The sequence below is a fragment of the Onychostruthus taczanowskii genome, unplaced genomic scaffold (assembly GCF_017590055.1).
Source record: "Onychostruthus taczanowskii isolate IOZ18803 unplaced genomic scaffold, ASM1759005v1 scaffold56, whole genome shotgun sequence".
Lineage (NCBI taxonomy): Eukaryota > Metazoa > Chordata > Aves > Passeriformes > Passeridae > Onychostruthus > Onychostruthus taczanowskii.
In genome coordinates this window covers 3,835,026-3,850,236 of record NW_024503235.1, presented here as the reverse complement: position 1 = coordinate 3,850,236, position 15,211 = coordinate 3,835,026, and the positions used below count along the sequence as shown (strand labels likewise).

Sequence of the window (15,211 nt, the reverse complement as noted above, 5' to 3'; positions counted from 1 at the left end):
ACAGATTCAAGGTGGCAGATTTATTAATAGCTTAGACTTCAAGGATCTGTAGTTTGGAACACTGTGATGCTATGAGTGTGGGCACACTGACAAATAAGCCAAATGTAGTAATTGCATTAAAGAAGTTCTTCAAAGCTCTTGTGCAATTTCACAAGTAATAGTTTAGTTGTCCACTACGGATTTCTCCTGGCAGTCTGTATAAAAACTATTATGGAAAAATGATTAATTTGACAGAATCAGATAGCCTACAAGTTTAAGGGATTCTCAAGTAACAATTTAGAAGCAATTATACCTTACAGTATAATTACCCGAGAGAGTATTCACACATTTAAAGTCTGGCTCATTTACACTTCATCCCACCCTCCTCTTCCATTGCAGGATCACACCTCATGGGCAGGTGGGGTGAGAAGTGCAGAGACCACAGGGCCCTGATGTGTCACACTCAGGCCAGCCTAGGCCCTCCACACTGCACAGCTTTTCACTTTCTGCAGTGACACAACACCTGCTTAGCTGCACTTCTCAGAACTGTAATTTTTTTGCTCAGACCCAATTTAAAGACAAATATCTCAAAGTTTCCTGACCTGTTGGTAAAGCTTTGAGACTTTTTAAGAAAAAGACTGTCTTCTTAACCGTATCTGAGTGCACTCAACATGTAAACTTCAAAACTTTCAGAAAGCCAACAGCAGCTGGGCACTGGCAGATGGGATGCTTTGCCATCCTACAAGCTCCCCTTCACTGAAAACTGTTCTTCCTATTTATGACAGCACAGCCTCAAACACTCCCCTTAGTAGTTCTATCTGGCTGTTTGGGTACATATTGCTCTCCACAAAGTAACAAGGTGAATGTGCAAAGCATTAATGCCTATACAATATAAAGCTGCAGAGTCAACTCATTTTTTTAGGCTTCAGCAGATTCTTTGTTTTGTTATCATGGACAACAGTACCATTTCCCTGCTTGAACACAGGGATCTTCAAGGAAATTGTGACATCCAGCATCACTCCCTGTATGAGCTACTGGAAAGCTGCACACAGCAGCACAAGTTTACAAGCAGTAAAACAGCATTCAGACAGCTCAAAGCAAAGGAAATTCACTAATTTGGTTCAGTTTGCCTGGCAGCCATGGTAATTTCCACAGCAAAACACAGCAACTTCCAGGCCCCTGCCCCAGCTGTACTCACAGGATGGCAAACATAAAACATTTCAGCTCTCCTTACATCAGCTACTTCCCAAAATCAAACTCAGCTTCTTTCTAGGCACATTTTGCTGCAGCAAAATAACTTTATAGCAATGCATCAGTGGTACCTTCCAACTAATTAATACAAAATTGAGCTCCCTAAATTTCATTCATGGGCAGACCTTAAGTTATTGAAGTTATCACGAACATCCCCTGTCAGGAGAAACCCAGACATAAAACTCCACCCCACCCACAGTGGTGTGACTGCACAAAGACATCACAAATTCATCCTCTATGAGGGATGAAGTGCTTCAGGATGGACCAGCTGCTCCATGTTTCCCACTGCATCCCCTGGAGTACAGGCATGACAATCCAAAAAGTGCCAGACTGGTAACAACTCAAAATCAACTTTTATTTTGCACCATTTTTATCTGTGCTATCACAGCATTTAAAAACCAGACTACAATAACAGCACAAGGACACAGAGGGTTGCATTATTTGTGGGGCATGGTTTGGGGTCTTTTTTGTTGTTGTTGTTGTTTACTTTTCTTTTAGGTAGCAGAACTGTCTTTCACCACCACACTCCACTGATCAAGCATCTTTAAAGCTTCTTCTGTACCCAACCAATCTGGGAACCTGGACATGTACAGAGATCATCCTGACAAGGATCCACTATTAAGGGTCAGCTGAATATTTGCCTCAATGTTCTGCCACAATGTACACAACTAGAAACAATTTTAGCAAAACCTGAACCTGGACAGGCTGACACTTTGTAGCAGGCTCCATGTCAGTGCAAGGTCACGTACACTGAACGTGGGACTAACACAGCAGGATGCAGCTGCACCCTGCAGTTTGAAAGAGTTTTAAAATCTAGTAAATACACTTATTCTCTTGTTTCAGTAAGTGATGAGCTAAACATCCTCCCAGAATGGTACAGCACAGCACAAACCTGTGGATGCAAAATGGAAGACTGTGAAGGGTAACACCACTTGTACATAATTTGTGATAACCCAGCAAGCTTTTTTCTCTGGTTTTACCATTCATCAGTCAAATACTATAGCTTAATCAGCTGAGGTATTGTAAACCAGCTTAGAAAACAGATTTTTTTCTTGCTTAAACCCCACAATCTTTCCAGACTCAACAGAGACAACTCTTCAACCCAGCATCATAACAACAATTTTTCAACCTTAGAGCTCACAGTAAATGATGCTGTGAGGGTAGCAAAAACTAACCACTGGAAGAGTTTACTTAAGAACGACTTATCTCCATCACTGTGGCTTTAATCTAGATCAGTTCTTCTTCTGGAACTCAGGGCCCCAATTCAGAAATTGGTGATCTTTCTCTTGGTTGCACTAAGCAAGTATTCAAGACAAGCTATCCAAACCACAGCTCATTCAGCGACTTAAGGGCCCCGTAGGCCCTGACAGGCCAGCAAGCACTCCTTGCACCCCTGGCTGATCTCAAACAAGGCAAATACGCAGATGTGATCCCGAGACAAGTGAAACAGACAACCGGAGGTCTCGGAACCGAGCCAAGACTGCACCGAGTAAATGCGGTACGGCCCGGAGACCCAGCCGAGCCCGCAGCGTGCCCCGCTCCGAAGCGACTCCAAAGCCCCAGGGCGAGCAGAGCCCTCGGCCCCGGCTGGCGGCGCAGAGCCCGCGGGGCGCCCCGGGCAGGGCGAGCACAGCCCCGCTGGGCAACCGGCCACGGAGCACCGGCAGCCCCGGCAGAGCGAGCGGCAGAGCGAGCGGCAGCGCCGTACCGAGCCTGCCCCGCCGGGCCGAGCCGTGCCGTGCCTGCCCCGCCGTGCCGAGCCGTTCCTGCCCCGCCGCATCCTCGCTGCGCGCAGCCGGCCTGCAGCCCGCGCCGCGGCCCGCCCCGCCCGGCTCCTACCTGGCAGAAGCCCCGGCAGTAGGCTCGGGACGAGGCCTCCGACACCTCCTGCTCGCGCAGCTCCGTCTGCAGCTGCCAGAGGCGAGCGCGGAGCGCCGGCACCACCCGCGACACCTCCGGCCGCGCCGCCGCCTCGGCCTCCGCGTCCGCCATCTGCACCCGGCCCCACTGCGCGTAGGCACCGGTCACGTGACCCGCCGATGACCTCATCGGCCAGGGACGGCGTCACGTGACGCGCGCGCACGTGACGCTTCGCCGCGCCCGCGCGAGGGGCGGGGCGGGGAGCGGGCGCGCTCCCCCCCGCGAGCGACCCCACGTGACGAGGAGGCGGTGCGCGCGGCCCTCAGGGCGGCGCCGGCGAGAGGGCGCTGCAGCCCCGCCCCCCGGGCCGTGAGGGGGCGCTGCAGCCCCGCCCCCCGGGCCGTGAGGGGGCGCTGCAGCCCCGCCCCCCGGGCCGTGAGGGGGCGCTGCAGCCCCGCCCCCCGGGCCGTGAGGGGGCGCTGCAGCCCCGCCCCCCGGGCCGTGAGGGGGCGCTGCAGCCCCGCCCCCCGGGCCGTGAGGGGGCGCTGCAGCCCCGCCCCCCGGGCCGTGAGGGGGCGCTGCAGCCCCGCCCCCCGGGCCGTGAGGGGGCGCTGCAGCCCCGCCCCCCGGGCCGTGAGGGGGCGCTGCAGCCCCGCCCCCCGGGCCGTGAGGGGGCGCTGCAGCCCCGCCCCCCGGGCCGTGAGGGGGCGCTGCAGCCCCGCCCCCCGGGCCGTGAGGGGGCGCTGCAGCCCCGCCCCCCGGGCCGTGAGGGCTCCGGCACGGCCCCCCAGTGACAGCCCCTCTGCGATAAAGGTGACTGACTGCAGGGCCAGGGGACTTGAAACATGATAACGGAACCGGCCAGAGCCGGCTTTTTAACTTAGGTTGCCGTTACTTTAATCTCCCGTTAACAGCGCGGTGTTGGCAGCAGAACGTTCCTGTCTCCAGGATAGCCCTGGAGACGCTGTTGCCCAGACACGGGACCGGGGAGGATGGTAAATAGCTTTTACCAAGAATTTGCAGTGTGTGTAGTGACATGAGATGCTGGGCCCATGGATCGGAGCAGATCTCTCTCTGTCCTTATCTCAATTAATGAAATACATATTTTTCTCCCCACTTCTCATTCATGGAGGGGAGTGACAGACAGGCTTTGGTGGGAGCCTGGCATCCGGCCAGGGTCATTCCACTACAGGAAGGGAAGGCAAGGCAAGAGAAGGGTAAGAAAAGTCAAGACAATTCAAGGGACCTTGCAAGATGTGGCACGGAAGTGTTTGGCAAGGCATGGAAAGAAGGCATAGACGTGGCTTGGCAAGTGAATGAAGTTCTAGGCAAGGCAATAGCTCTTCTGTACTGCGCTTGGGCTTCCCCAGTTTAGGTGGTGTTGGGGGTCTTCTTCGATGAAGGCTCAAGGTCTTCCTTGCATCTGAACTTCTCAACTTCGTCTTTGGAGCCCGCGCCGTTATGGTGTTCCTTGGTCTTACTGGAAGTAACCGGTTTAAATTCTCCATTTCGTGGCTAATTTGCTTTACATTTGCCAAATTCTCATTAGTACATCCTGATGCTTCCCAGTATAATTACACTTGTCTATTTTTGAGATTATTCACTTGGCGAGTTTCTGTTTATTTAAGCATTAAGCAACTAGTTAACCATATACTAGCTATTACATTGTACAGAAAGTTATGATTCAGGTTACACTGGTATAACTCAAGCTATATAAGCATCTTTGACCCAGGTTATAGAGGTATGAGCTGTCCTCATCTCCCTTGCCCGGCATTGCCGTGCTTGCCCAGCCCTGCATTTGCTCACCGCGGGTTCCGTTCGAGCGCCGTGATTCAGGTTATGTTGGTATAACTCAATCTATATAAGCATCTTGTAACTTTGACCCAGGTCACAGAGGTATCAGCTGTCCCCATTTGCCGTGCCTGGCATTGCCATTCTCGCCGTGCTTCCGTTCGAGCGCCGTGACCGGAGCGGACGGTCCCGCCCTTGAGGGCCCTTGGGTGGGCACACAGCGCCACCTGCTGGAGCTGCTGAGCGGGGAGCGGCCACGGGGTGGCGCTGTGCGCTCGAAAGAGGCGGCGCCGGCCATTGGCTCAAATTCGCCTTTTGCTTTAAGTTTGATCTTTTTGTGTTTTTCAGATCCTGTACTGCGTCAGTGTATAGCAACGGACTCCATATAGAGTGGGTAGTAAGCTCTCTTCACATGCTAGTCAGACAAAACGATGTGGTGTTTGTGAGGGTTCCAGGATGAGGTAGGAGATGAATCTGACTCCATGATCTCAGAAGACTGATTTATTAGGATATTATATTATATTATATTATATTATATTATATTATATTATATTATATTATATTATATTATATTATATTATATTATATTATGAAATTATATACTTTATAATTATATAAAGTATATAATTTTATATATAATATATATTAAAAGAAATTATATATTAAAACTATGCTAAAGAATGAGAAAAAGATACATCATAAGGCTTAAAAAGAATGAATAATAAGAACTCGTGATTCCTCAGAGAGTCCGACACAGCTGATGGTGATTGGTCATTTAGGAAACACAATTCACATGGAACCAAACATGCACCTGTTGGGAAGCAACCTCCAGACCACATTCCAAAGCAATCAGATAATTATTGTTTTCATTCTTTTCTGAGGCTTCTCAGCTTCCCAGGAGAAGAAGTCTTGGTGAAGGGATTTCTCAGAAAATATCACGGTGACAAAACAATCCCTCCAGGCTTGAGACCCAAGGACATCCTCTGCCTCAGGCCCCAAGAAGTATAAACAAAAGTGAGTCGAGGAGTGGGGAGCAAACTGGGCATATCTGACTTCATTACCTGAAGCTGTAATTGGACAATTAACCCCTGATATGCAAATAGACCAAACTTAGATCTGGCTGAAAAACTCATGACCATGGTCCATCTTGGGTGTAGCTTCTGTAAGGCTTCTGACTGCCCAGGGTGTGTCTATAGAAGGCCTTTAATAAATACTCACTTTATTCTCTTAACTGTGTCTAGCCTCTGTTCTAGGGAGCCCCTCCAAGGCATCATTGGGGCTACCTAAAAACAGAGGCCAGACAAAATTAAGATAATAAAATCAGGTATATTTATTTAAGGCTTTCAGGTACATTTTTGGCAGATGAACCCCTACCAGGGGCTACACCCAGAATGGATGACAGGTCACAGGTTTTCACACTTTTAAAAGTTTGGGCCATTTGCATATTGGGGGTTCATCTTCCAATTCCAGCTTCAGCTAATGAAGTCATTGACCCCAAGTTTGCTCCCCCAAGGCACTTTTGTTTCAATCTCTCAGGCCTGAGGCAGTGAGGTGTCCTTGATTGCCAGGCCTGGAGAGGAATTGTTGTGTCTGCCCAAAATGGGAAAGCAGCAGCTTACACTGTGAGTGGAGTTTGGAGTTACACTCTAAAGAATTGAAGGATTACAAATATGTAAAAATATAAAAGCTGAAATCCTAAGGCATCAGGGTGTCCAAGAGTGAAGATGCAAAGTTGAAAATGTCCTTCACTCTCGCTGAGAAAACGTACCAGAACAGAAAGATTTCACTGATCTTCCCTCCCATCTGCAAGCTTAAATTCACACCAGAAACAAGTGGCAGCTACATTTGCTTGCAGCTTGTGCACATAACAATGGTGGCAATGTACTTTTGTTCTCCACTGTATCACACAATTTCAGTCCTGCAGAGTCTGAAGTGTGTGTCTATTTCTTGCACAGAAAAATGTGTCAGGATAGAAGCAGTGTGGCAAACTGCTCCTGTTAAAACACGGTGGTGTCTTGCACTTTCTTCCTCAGCTATTCCTAGCATCACACTTTGTCATAGGGAGAGTTTCAGTACAGATGCTGAATTGTCTTTGTTTCTTCATCTCTGGTTTCTGCAACATGTTCTTGCAGTCTGTAAATTTTGCATTCCTGCTGTCCATGATGTGCTTAGGCCTGAGCAGCAGGACTCAGCCAGAGCTGACTTACAAGATCAGCCCTGGGTATTATGTGACTAACACAATCAGTATTATTTAGCTAAAATAATAGTTAAATAATTAACCCATTGCCCCCATTTACCACACTGCCCCCCCTTTAACGTCCCAGTTCACACCCCATTATTTAGCTAAAATAATAGTTAAATAATTAACCCATTGCCCCCATTTACCACACTGCCCCCCCCCCCTTTAACCTTCCAGTTCACACCCCATTATTTAGCTAAAAATAGATGACCAAGATGCTTATGCCAGCTGTTTCACACCAAACCCACTGCTTTGAAACTTGCACATAACCTTGTGTAGTTATCTGCTAGAAATGTATCATTTGAAGACATTTTCCCAACTGACATCAATAGAGGTTTGTTTGTAAGATAGTTTAGGGGAAACCCTCCCAGGCAAGGCCTGGGCTCTGGCCAAGCCTTGGGCCCTGCTGGTCAGGGAGTGTGCCATCAGATCCAGGTGTTTCTGGGCCAAAAATATAACCAAGCCACTCTGTCTTGTTAGTTTGGGCCTATAAAAGCTGGACCCAGTTTTGGGGCCCTTTGGAGACCTCACCTATGGGTGGATGCATCGTGCAGGATTTTCCCAATTGCTGGGAAGGATTCTCCAGGTCCTCACTGTGAAATGAGGCTCCCCAGTGACTGCAGACTCTGGAGGATGGCACAAGTATCTAGGCAATTTTGGAGGTATCTTTCTCAGTCACTCTGTAGTAATGATTAGGTGCATTACCTTGCTTTTTTCTTTGTTGCTAAAGCCAAGTGTGTGGAGTTTGGAGTTTTATTGAATGTATAATTTTACTTTTGTGTTGCCTTAATAGTCATAGTAAAAGAAGACCGTTCTTGCCACTGGTGTCTGTGTCATTTAAATCACCCCTATCAACTGGCAGAACAAGTTCTCAGCATCATTTCTCTCCCTCAGGCTTTGTTCATTGAAGGACATCAAGGTTGGTTTAGTAAAACTTTAAATTTCAGTAATTGTTCCAAACTGTTCTAACAATAGCAGTCTGTGAAAAAACTTTACTACATGCTGGCTAAAGTGGAAAATTACACTGCTTGTTATTAATTAAAATAATTAATTGAAAGTTAATTAACCCCATTAAGTAGAAAAATGAATTAGGAAAGTTCCATAATTTTTTGTCTCTAGGAGTATTGTAAGGTGCTGGTGTGGTGTTGGAGAGGCCAGGAGGAGTTTCAGTGGTGTTAAAGCAGATTTAGAGGGAATTGGAAGGATTGATTGGGTGGCATCAATCGGCCCTTCAGTGGTGCTGGGTGAGGTTTGAGAGGGCTAAAGAGGAGCTGTAGCTGGCTGAAATGGTTTCGGTGATGTTGGGATGGTTTGAAGGTGGATTGGGGGATCTGGGATGGTTTGGCTGTGAGGGGATTCAGTGGGTGCAGTGAGGGGTTTGATGGTTCTGAGGGATGCTCCCCTCAGCAGTTCCTCTAGCCCTGGGGAGAGGAGAACCTGAGCATTTGGGGGCACCTCTGGGAGTCACCCCAAGTGCCTCATGGTTATCACCCTCCTTCCCCTTGCATTTCCCACCCCTTCTCCCTTATGTTTCCTGCTCTTTTCCCTTCACATTTCCCACCATTTACCCCCATAATTTAAAGATTTAAAATAGTGTCAAAGAGGTGTTTTTGATAACTTAATCCTCAAAATAAGAAAAAAGGAGTTTTTCTCAATTTGAAGCCCTTTGTTCCAGAATCCTCTCCTTTTTCTGTTGTCACTGGGATGCACTGGGAAAAAACACTCAGATTTTAAGAGTTTTTATTTAATTTCAGAATTCTGTCAGTTTTTGGGTGTCCCCTCCAATTTGGCATACTCCACCCAAATCCCCTAATTTAGAGGAGACGCCCCTCATTAGCAGCCCCCATTAATGAGGCTGTGAGGGAGGGCAAGGGGGAGCTGGACCCCCTCCATGCTCCTCCCCCCACCAAACCAATGTGGTTCAGACTCATTTCACAGAAATTTGGGGGCAATTTCATTGAAATCAGGAAAAGTTAACATGGGGAAATCCCCCAATATGGGGGTGTCCCTCCATCTGATACCGGGGAGACCCCGCCCCTCTGACGTCACTCGGCGGTGTGGGGGGGGCGATGGGACCCCCGGCGGCTCCTCAGGAGGAGGCGGAGCTGTGGGAGAGGGAAGGTTCAGGGAGGTCCCCAAAACACGGGGTTCTACCCCAGAATACGGGGATGTCACCCAAAGGTCCTGGGACAGGACCCCACGGTTTGGGGGGTGGTGAAAATGAGGGGGTGAAGCAGCAGAACATTCGGGCATAGCAGCAAGGTTTTGAGGAAAACCTTGGGATTTTGGGGTTCCAGGAGCAATTCCGGGCATTTCCCCCCATCAGCAGGAAGTTTAGGGTGCAGTGGGGTGCTGGGTGTGAGGGTGATCGGGGGTCTCACCTGGTCTCCGGGGGCCCCGGGGGGCAGCAGGCTCTGGGGCAGGTCGTGCTCCAGGTTGCGGGCGCTGGGGTCGGCACCCCAGGCCAGGAGCAGCCTCACGAGGGGCTCCTGGCTGGGGGTCCCAGGCAGTGCTGCTGCCATGTGCAGGGGGGTGTTCCCGTGGGCCTGTGGGATGTGAGGGGGCTCAGGGTACCCACAAGTCACCCTCCAGCCCACTAGAGGTACCTCAGAGACCCTTGAGATCTGATACCGACACCTCCAGCCCCCCCAGACCCTCCACAGACACCCCAAAGCCCCCAGTGCCCTTTTGATCCCCCTGAGCCTCCCAGAGCCCCTTCAAACCCCGCAAGCCATTAGAGGAACCCCAAAGAGCTCCACAGAGCCCTCCAATCAACCCCAAGAGCCCCACAGAGGTCTCCCAGCCCCATGTGCCCCACAGAGCCCTTGGGGGAACCCAGAGCCCCCCTCAGAGCTCCCCCCAGCCCCACAAGTCCCTCAAACCTTCATGTTGACAAGGCGGGGGGCCATGCCAGGCTGGCGCAGCAGGAGGTGGGCCAGGGCAAGGTTCCCTCCCCGCACAGCCAGGTGCAGTGCTGTCAGGCTGCTTTTGGTGTCCTGGGGGCAAGATAGGGGTCGGGGGGGGGACCCACAGGAGGTCTCACCCCCCTACAACCTCCTCAACCTCCCCAAAGGGACCCCAAGAAATCCCAGTGCCTGGGAGCACAGATCTGTCCAGCCCATGGGGACCCTAAAGGGAGACACAGGGGTCTTTGGGGGGCACACAGGTGTTGTGGGGGTCTCACGCCCCTCCCCAACCCTCCCAAGGTACCCCAGTGGATCCCAAAGGCCAGGAGCTCAGGTCTGCCCAGCACACAGGGACCTCAAAGTGGGACACAGTCATCTTTGAGGGGCACAGAGGTCTGTGTGGGGAACCCAGGGGATCTGAGGGACACCTGGAGAGTTGTGGGGTACCTGGGGGTCCTTGGGGGGGTGTGTACCTGGCTGCTGCTGTCTGCCCCCATCTGCAGTAGCAGCTCAACACAGTGGAATCGGTCCTGGGGAGTGGGGGACCCCCTTCCAGAGCCCCCCAAGGGGCTGTGCCCTCCCTGCAGCGAGGCGTTGTGGGCCAGGACGGCGCAGTGCAGAGGGGTCTGGCCTGGAGAAGAACCAAGAGGGGTCAGGAAGGGCCCCTCCCCCAAACAGGACCCCCTTGAATTGGGAACCCTCCTAGGGACCCCCTCAAATTACAGACACACCCCCCTGGGACATCAACCAGGACCCCAAACTGGAAATCCCCCATCCTCCCAAAACAGTGATGCATCCACCAGGAATCCCACCAAGAGCTACCACAAAATGGCGCTCCTCAGGGTCCCCTCCAAACCAGGGACCCCCAAGCCCATTCTGTATTGAATACCCCTCAAGTGGGACTCTCCCAAGACACCCTGAAATAGGGACTCATCAGGGACCCCTGAGTCCCCCTCCCATTGGGGACCCACCAATTGAACTCTCCCCTGTCCCACCCAAACAAGGACTCCCCAAGAATCACCCCCACCACAAAACCAGGGGCCTACTGCAAGCCCCTTCACCACCCTTGCCCCGCCCCCCCCTCAAATTTGCTGACCCTCAAAATTTCTGGCCTCCACGTTGACAGGAACCCCCGAGGACATCATGGCCTGGGAAGGCAAGGGGAAAGATTTGGGGTCCCCCTGGATACCAGGAACCCCACTAGGCTGGTTCCCTGGTCTCCCAGAACAACTGCGTTCCTTCTGGACGCACTCTGGGGTCCCCTTTGAGAGGGTTTTGCGGTCCCCAGGGCTGCCCGGCCCTCCTGCGTTGGGATCTCACCTGGAGGATTTGAGGGTGCCCGTAGGCTGCGGCCAGGTGCAGGGCCGTGCGGCCCCCGTGGTCTGCGGCATCAGGATTGGCCCCCAGGACAAGCAGGTCCCGCACAATCTCCGGGGCTGCAGCAGCCGCTGCCACCAGCAGAGGAGTCTGGGGGCATCAAATGGAGGGGACAGGGGGGACTTGAGTGACTCCTGGGGGGAGTTGGATGTCTAGGGGGTAAAGGGGGTCTGGGGGCTCTTGCAGGGAGAAAAGGAAGGTCAGTGGGATCTGGGGGAGTCAGGAGTGGTTGGGGGGCATCAAGCACCCCTGAACCCTCAAATTATCACCCTGGTATTCTGCTACTGCTCTGTCTCCCCTTATCATTCCTTTATCATCACCTCATTAATTATTTGTTATTAATTGTCCCTTCATTGCCCTTTACTGGATTCTAATTACACCACCAGTAATCACCCATTATTACCTCCCAGTATTAATTACCCCCTTTATTCTCCAGCACTCCCCCTGTTATTAGACTGCAACAGAACTCTGTGATTAATTATCCCAGAATTAACTACCCCACCCCCATTATTAATTATCCCATCACTCCCTGATCTGTTATTGTCTTTTTACCCCCATCACCCCCTTATTGCCCCAATAAGACCCACTTATTACCCCTTCTTTACTTATTACCATGCCATCAACTTTCCCAGGTGTTCTTGCACTTCTAGTTTCCCCTCGCCGACCCCCCCATCTTGCCTAGGTGCTCCTGCATCTTGATCTCCTCCAGATGTCCCCTCAGGCCCCCCAGGTTGCTCGTCCAGATGTCCCTCTCACCTTGCCCAGGTGCTCCCGCACCTCGAGTCCCCCCAGGTCCCGCAGAGCCTCGGCCGCAGCCCGGGCGAGCGCCCACTGCCCCCCGGCACAGAGCACGTGCAGCAGCCTGGGGGTGGAGCAGGGTTACAGGGGACCCCCTTGGCCTCTACCCACCCGCCACGTTCCACCCAGAACACAGACCCCACAAAAGGACTTGTCACCCCAGAGCTCCTCCCAGTGCCTCACAACTGCCCCTGGGGGCTTCCCAGCACTGCCTTGTCCCAGTGACCCCCCATTGACTCCCTGCTGACTTCCACATTGACTCTCCTATTTACCCCACACTGATCTCACCCACAGACCCCACTTGATCCCGTTGCCCCCCACTGAACACCACACTGACCCCACTCACCCCACTGCCCTCCCATTGCACTGTTATGGGCCCCACTGACTGTCCTTCACACCAGTGACCCCCTAAATTGCCCCCCATTGACGCCCATTTGCTTCAGTTTAGCCCATTGACCCACCATGGACCCCTTGACTCCAGTACCCCGTTATCACCCCCGTACCCCCCAGTGCCCTCCCATGGCCCCCCTGCTCACGTGTCCCCCTCCTCGTCCTGCCACAGCAGCTCCCGGGGGTCTCGGCCCCCCAGTGCAGCGCGGGCGGCTGCCAGGTCCTGGGGCTCAGGATACGGGTCTTGGATCTCCCTTCCCAGCAGGGTGGCCCCAAATTCTCCCCACGGCACTGCGGGATGGGGCCAGGCAGGGCCAGGGATGGCAGCAGCCTTGGGGGGGCAGCAGTCAAGGTGGAGGGGGGCTTGGTCCCAGTTACCCCTGCCCCAATGACCCCCCCCTTTTCCTCCCCTTACCCCCACCAGCTGCGACTCCATTGCCCCCATCTACATCATCTCCCCCCACTGCTGCCCCCATTGCCCCTCCACTGCCCACAATTGTTTCCTTCATTCCCTCCCACTGCCTCCCTTAACCATCCCATTATCCCCATCTAACTCCACATTGCCCGACCATTCCCCTCCCAGTGTTCTGTCCACCTTCCCCCCCCATTTCCCTCCCTTTGTCTCCCATTTCCCCCATTCTCCCCCCACTGCCCTCTCATTTTCCCCCACTGACCCAATTACCACACTGCCCCCCCTTTAACCTCCCAGTTCCTTCCCCCCCCATCTCCCTCCCTCTGTCTCCCATTCCCCCATTCTCCCCCCACTGCGCTCTCATTTTCCCCCACTGACCCAATTACCACACTGCCCCCCCTTTAACCTCCCAGTTCACGCCCCATTTCTCCACTGTCCCGTCCAACAGCTCACCTGAAACCCCCTCGGACCGGAGGCCCTTCTCCCATGGGCCCCCCCCGGGCTGCCATGGGGCGACACGTGTGGGACCGCACAGAGGCTGGGCGTCACTGCGGGGACAGCGGGCCAGGGAGCGCCTGAGGGGAGACCAGGGGACATGGGGAGGTTTGGGCGGAGGGACATGGAGGGGAATTGAGGGACAGAGAGAGGAATGGGGGAGATGTAGGGATGGCGGGGGGGAGGGCATGGACAATATTTAGGGGCACAGGGGGTGTGGGGAGGATCTGGGGGATCGGAGGTCACTCACCATCCGAGGGGCGCGGGGATGGCAGAGCCAAAACCTGGGGGGAGAGCGAGGAGGGCAGGGTCAGTGAGGAGAGTGGGGGTGTCCCGGGGGAGGTGCCACCTGGGAGAGGGGGTCACCCACCGGGGATCTCGCCCCTTCCCGGCTCTTCTGCTGCCGTAGCTCCTTCAGCAGCTGCTTCACCGTCTGGGGCGGAGCGGCGCGCGGGGGACCTGGGGGTGTGCAAGGGAGGGTTCGGGGGTCCCCGGGATGTCGGGGAACCCTGAAAACTCCTAGAACCCCGCCAAACGCCCAGGCGTCCTCCAGATCCCCGTTTTTCATCCAGACCCTGTTCGGGGGTCCCCCCTGAACTCCTGAGACCCCTCAAACCGCAGTGTCATAACCGCGTCCCCCGGGACCCCCAAACCCTTGGGCACTCCCCCAGGAATCCCCCTGTCGTGACGTCACGGGGATTCCCATGCATCATCACCCGCCCCCGCCGTCACCGCCCTCCTCCCCGGGGAACCCCCTCTTCCCCCGCGGGGAGAATCCAGCGGGGAGGCCCCGGGAATCCCCCCGTCCTTGAAGGCCAGTGTCCCCCTCCTGCCCCCAGGCTCTCCTAAAGGGCCAGCAGACCCGTCTTGGCTCCTTAAAGGGCCAGTGTCCCCTAAAAGCGAGACTTAAAGGGCCAGTGTCTCCTACAAGCAGCTCTTAAAGGGCCAGTATGACCCAAAGCAGCTCTTAAAGGGCCAGTATCTCCCAAAGCAGCTCTTAAAGGGCCAGCGCCCCTAAAAGACCGTCTTTAAAGGCCAGCACTCTCTCCTGGGTGTTTTAAAGGACCAGCACCTTGCCCCAGAACTCTTAAAAAGCCAGCGTTCCCTCAAAGCGGGTCTTAAAAGGCCCGCGACACCCCGCCCCCCCGCCCCCCCAGAACTCTTAAAAGGCCAGCGTTCCCTTAAAGCGGGTCTTAAAGGGCCCGCGACACCCCGCCCCCACCCCCCTTATCCCCCCATACCTCTCTGGGGCCGCATCCCCGCGGGATCCGGGGGCAAATGGGGACCGGGCGGGCGCGGGGACCTTTTTGGGGGGACTTGGGCGAGGAAACCCCGCCCCGGAGGGAAACGCCACCAAAACGCCAACGCTGTCACTGTTGCGACGGGTGACAAGGAAGGGGGGCGGAGCTTCGGAGGGGCCCATGGGACCCAGAGGATGGGTGAAGGTGGCGGGGTCACCCGGGAGCCGGGGTCCTCTGAGGGGTGTCGGGAAGGGTCACAGGTCCTGGGTTGTTCCCTTGTGGCGTCATCAGCACCGATTTGGGTCGACAGTCCAGGGTCCTTCTCACCCCCCATCATTCTGTGGGGGTCTTTGTCCCATTTGGGGGGCTGTCTTCCCCATTCTAAGGGGGGGCTCTGTCTCCCCAACCCCAGAAGATCACGAGACCCACGAAGACCATGAAGACTGTGGGGACGCCAGGGCTGATGTCTTTA

The 15,211-nt window shown here is 53.9% G+C and overlaps 2 protein-coding genes and 1 long non-coding RNA gene across 11 annotated transcripts in view; 1 reads left to right on the top strand and 2 right to left on the bottom strand.

The window, feature by feature from the left end:
* RLF (RLF zinc finger) overlaps nt 1-3,262 on the bottom strand; it is a 40,626-nt gene extending 37,364 nt beyond the window's left edge. For 4 of the 6 annotated variants that reach the window (XM_041417332.1, XM_041417322.1, XM_041417323.1 and 1 more), the window contains exon 1: nt 3,070-3,262. In XM_041417332.1, the coding sequence (XP_041273266.1) occupies nt 3,070-3,222 (153 nt within the window). In that variant the 5' untranslated portion in view covers nt 3,223-3,262. The remainder of the gene's footprint in view (nt 1-3,069) is intronic. The other 2 variants (XM_041417326.1, XM_041417329.1) reach the window with 2 other exon arrangements.
* A 591-nt stretch (nt 3,263-3,853) lies between these two features.
* Nucleotides 3,854-7,888, top strand: LOC121342934. The gene is made up of 3 exons (XR_005953619.1): nt 3,854-4,085; nt 5,230-5,342; nt 7,601-7,888. It is a non-coding gene; the product is annotated as an uncharacterized LOC121342934 (long non-coding RNA).
* Nucleotides 7,889-8,890: 1,002 nt separating this feature from the next.
* Nucleotides 8,891-14,807, bottom strand: LOC121342932 (NF-kappa-B inhibitor delta-like). 4 transcript variants are annotated; one of them, XM_041417692.1, is made up of 11 exons: nt 13,869-14,186; nt 13,749-13,782; nt 13,457-13,578; nt 12,738-12,922; nt 12,160-12,265; nt 11,347-11,493; nt 11,123-11,174; nt 10,500-10,657; nt 10,003-10,116; nt 9,502-9,666; nt 8,891-9,225 (listed from the first exon to the last, which is right to left on the bottom strand). In XM_041417692.1, the coding sequence occupies exons 1-11, from the start codon at nt 14,064-14,066 to the stop codon at nt 9,166-9,168; spliced, it is 1,341 nt and encodes a 446-aa protein (XP_041273626.1). In that variant the 5' UTR covers nt 14,067-14,186; the 3' UTR covers nt 8,891-9,165. The 4 variants fall into 4 exon arrangements, with proteins under 4 accessions (XP_041273626.1, XP_041273624.1, XP_041273623.1 ...); XM_041417690.1 differs by lacking the exon at nt 8,891-9,225 and adding an exon at nt 14,740-14,807 and having other exon boundaries at nt 9,236-9,666; nt 13,869-13,957; XM_041417689.1 differs by lacking the exon at nt 8,891-9,225 and having other exon boundaries at nt 9,236-9,666; nt 13,869-14,187.
* Between the last annotated feature and the right edge of the window lie 404 nt (nt 14,808-15,211).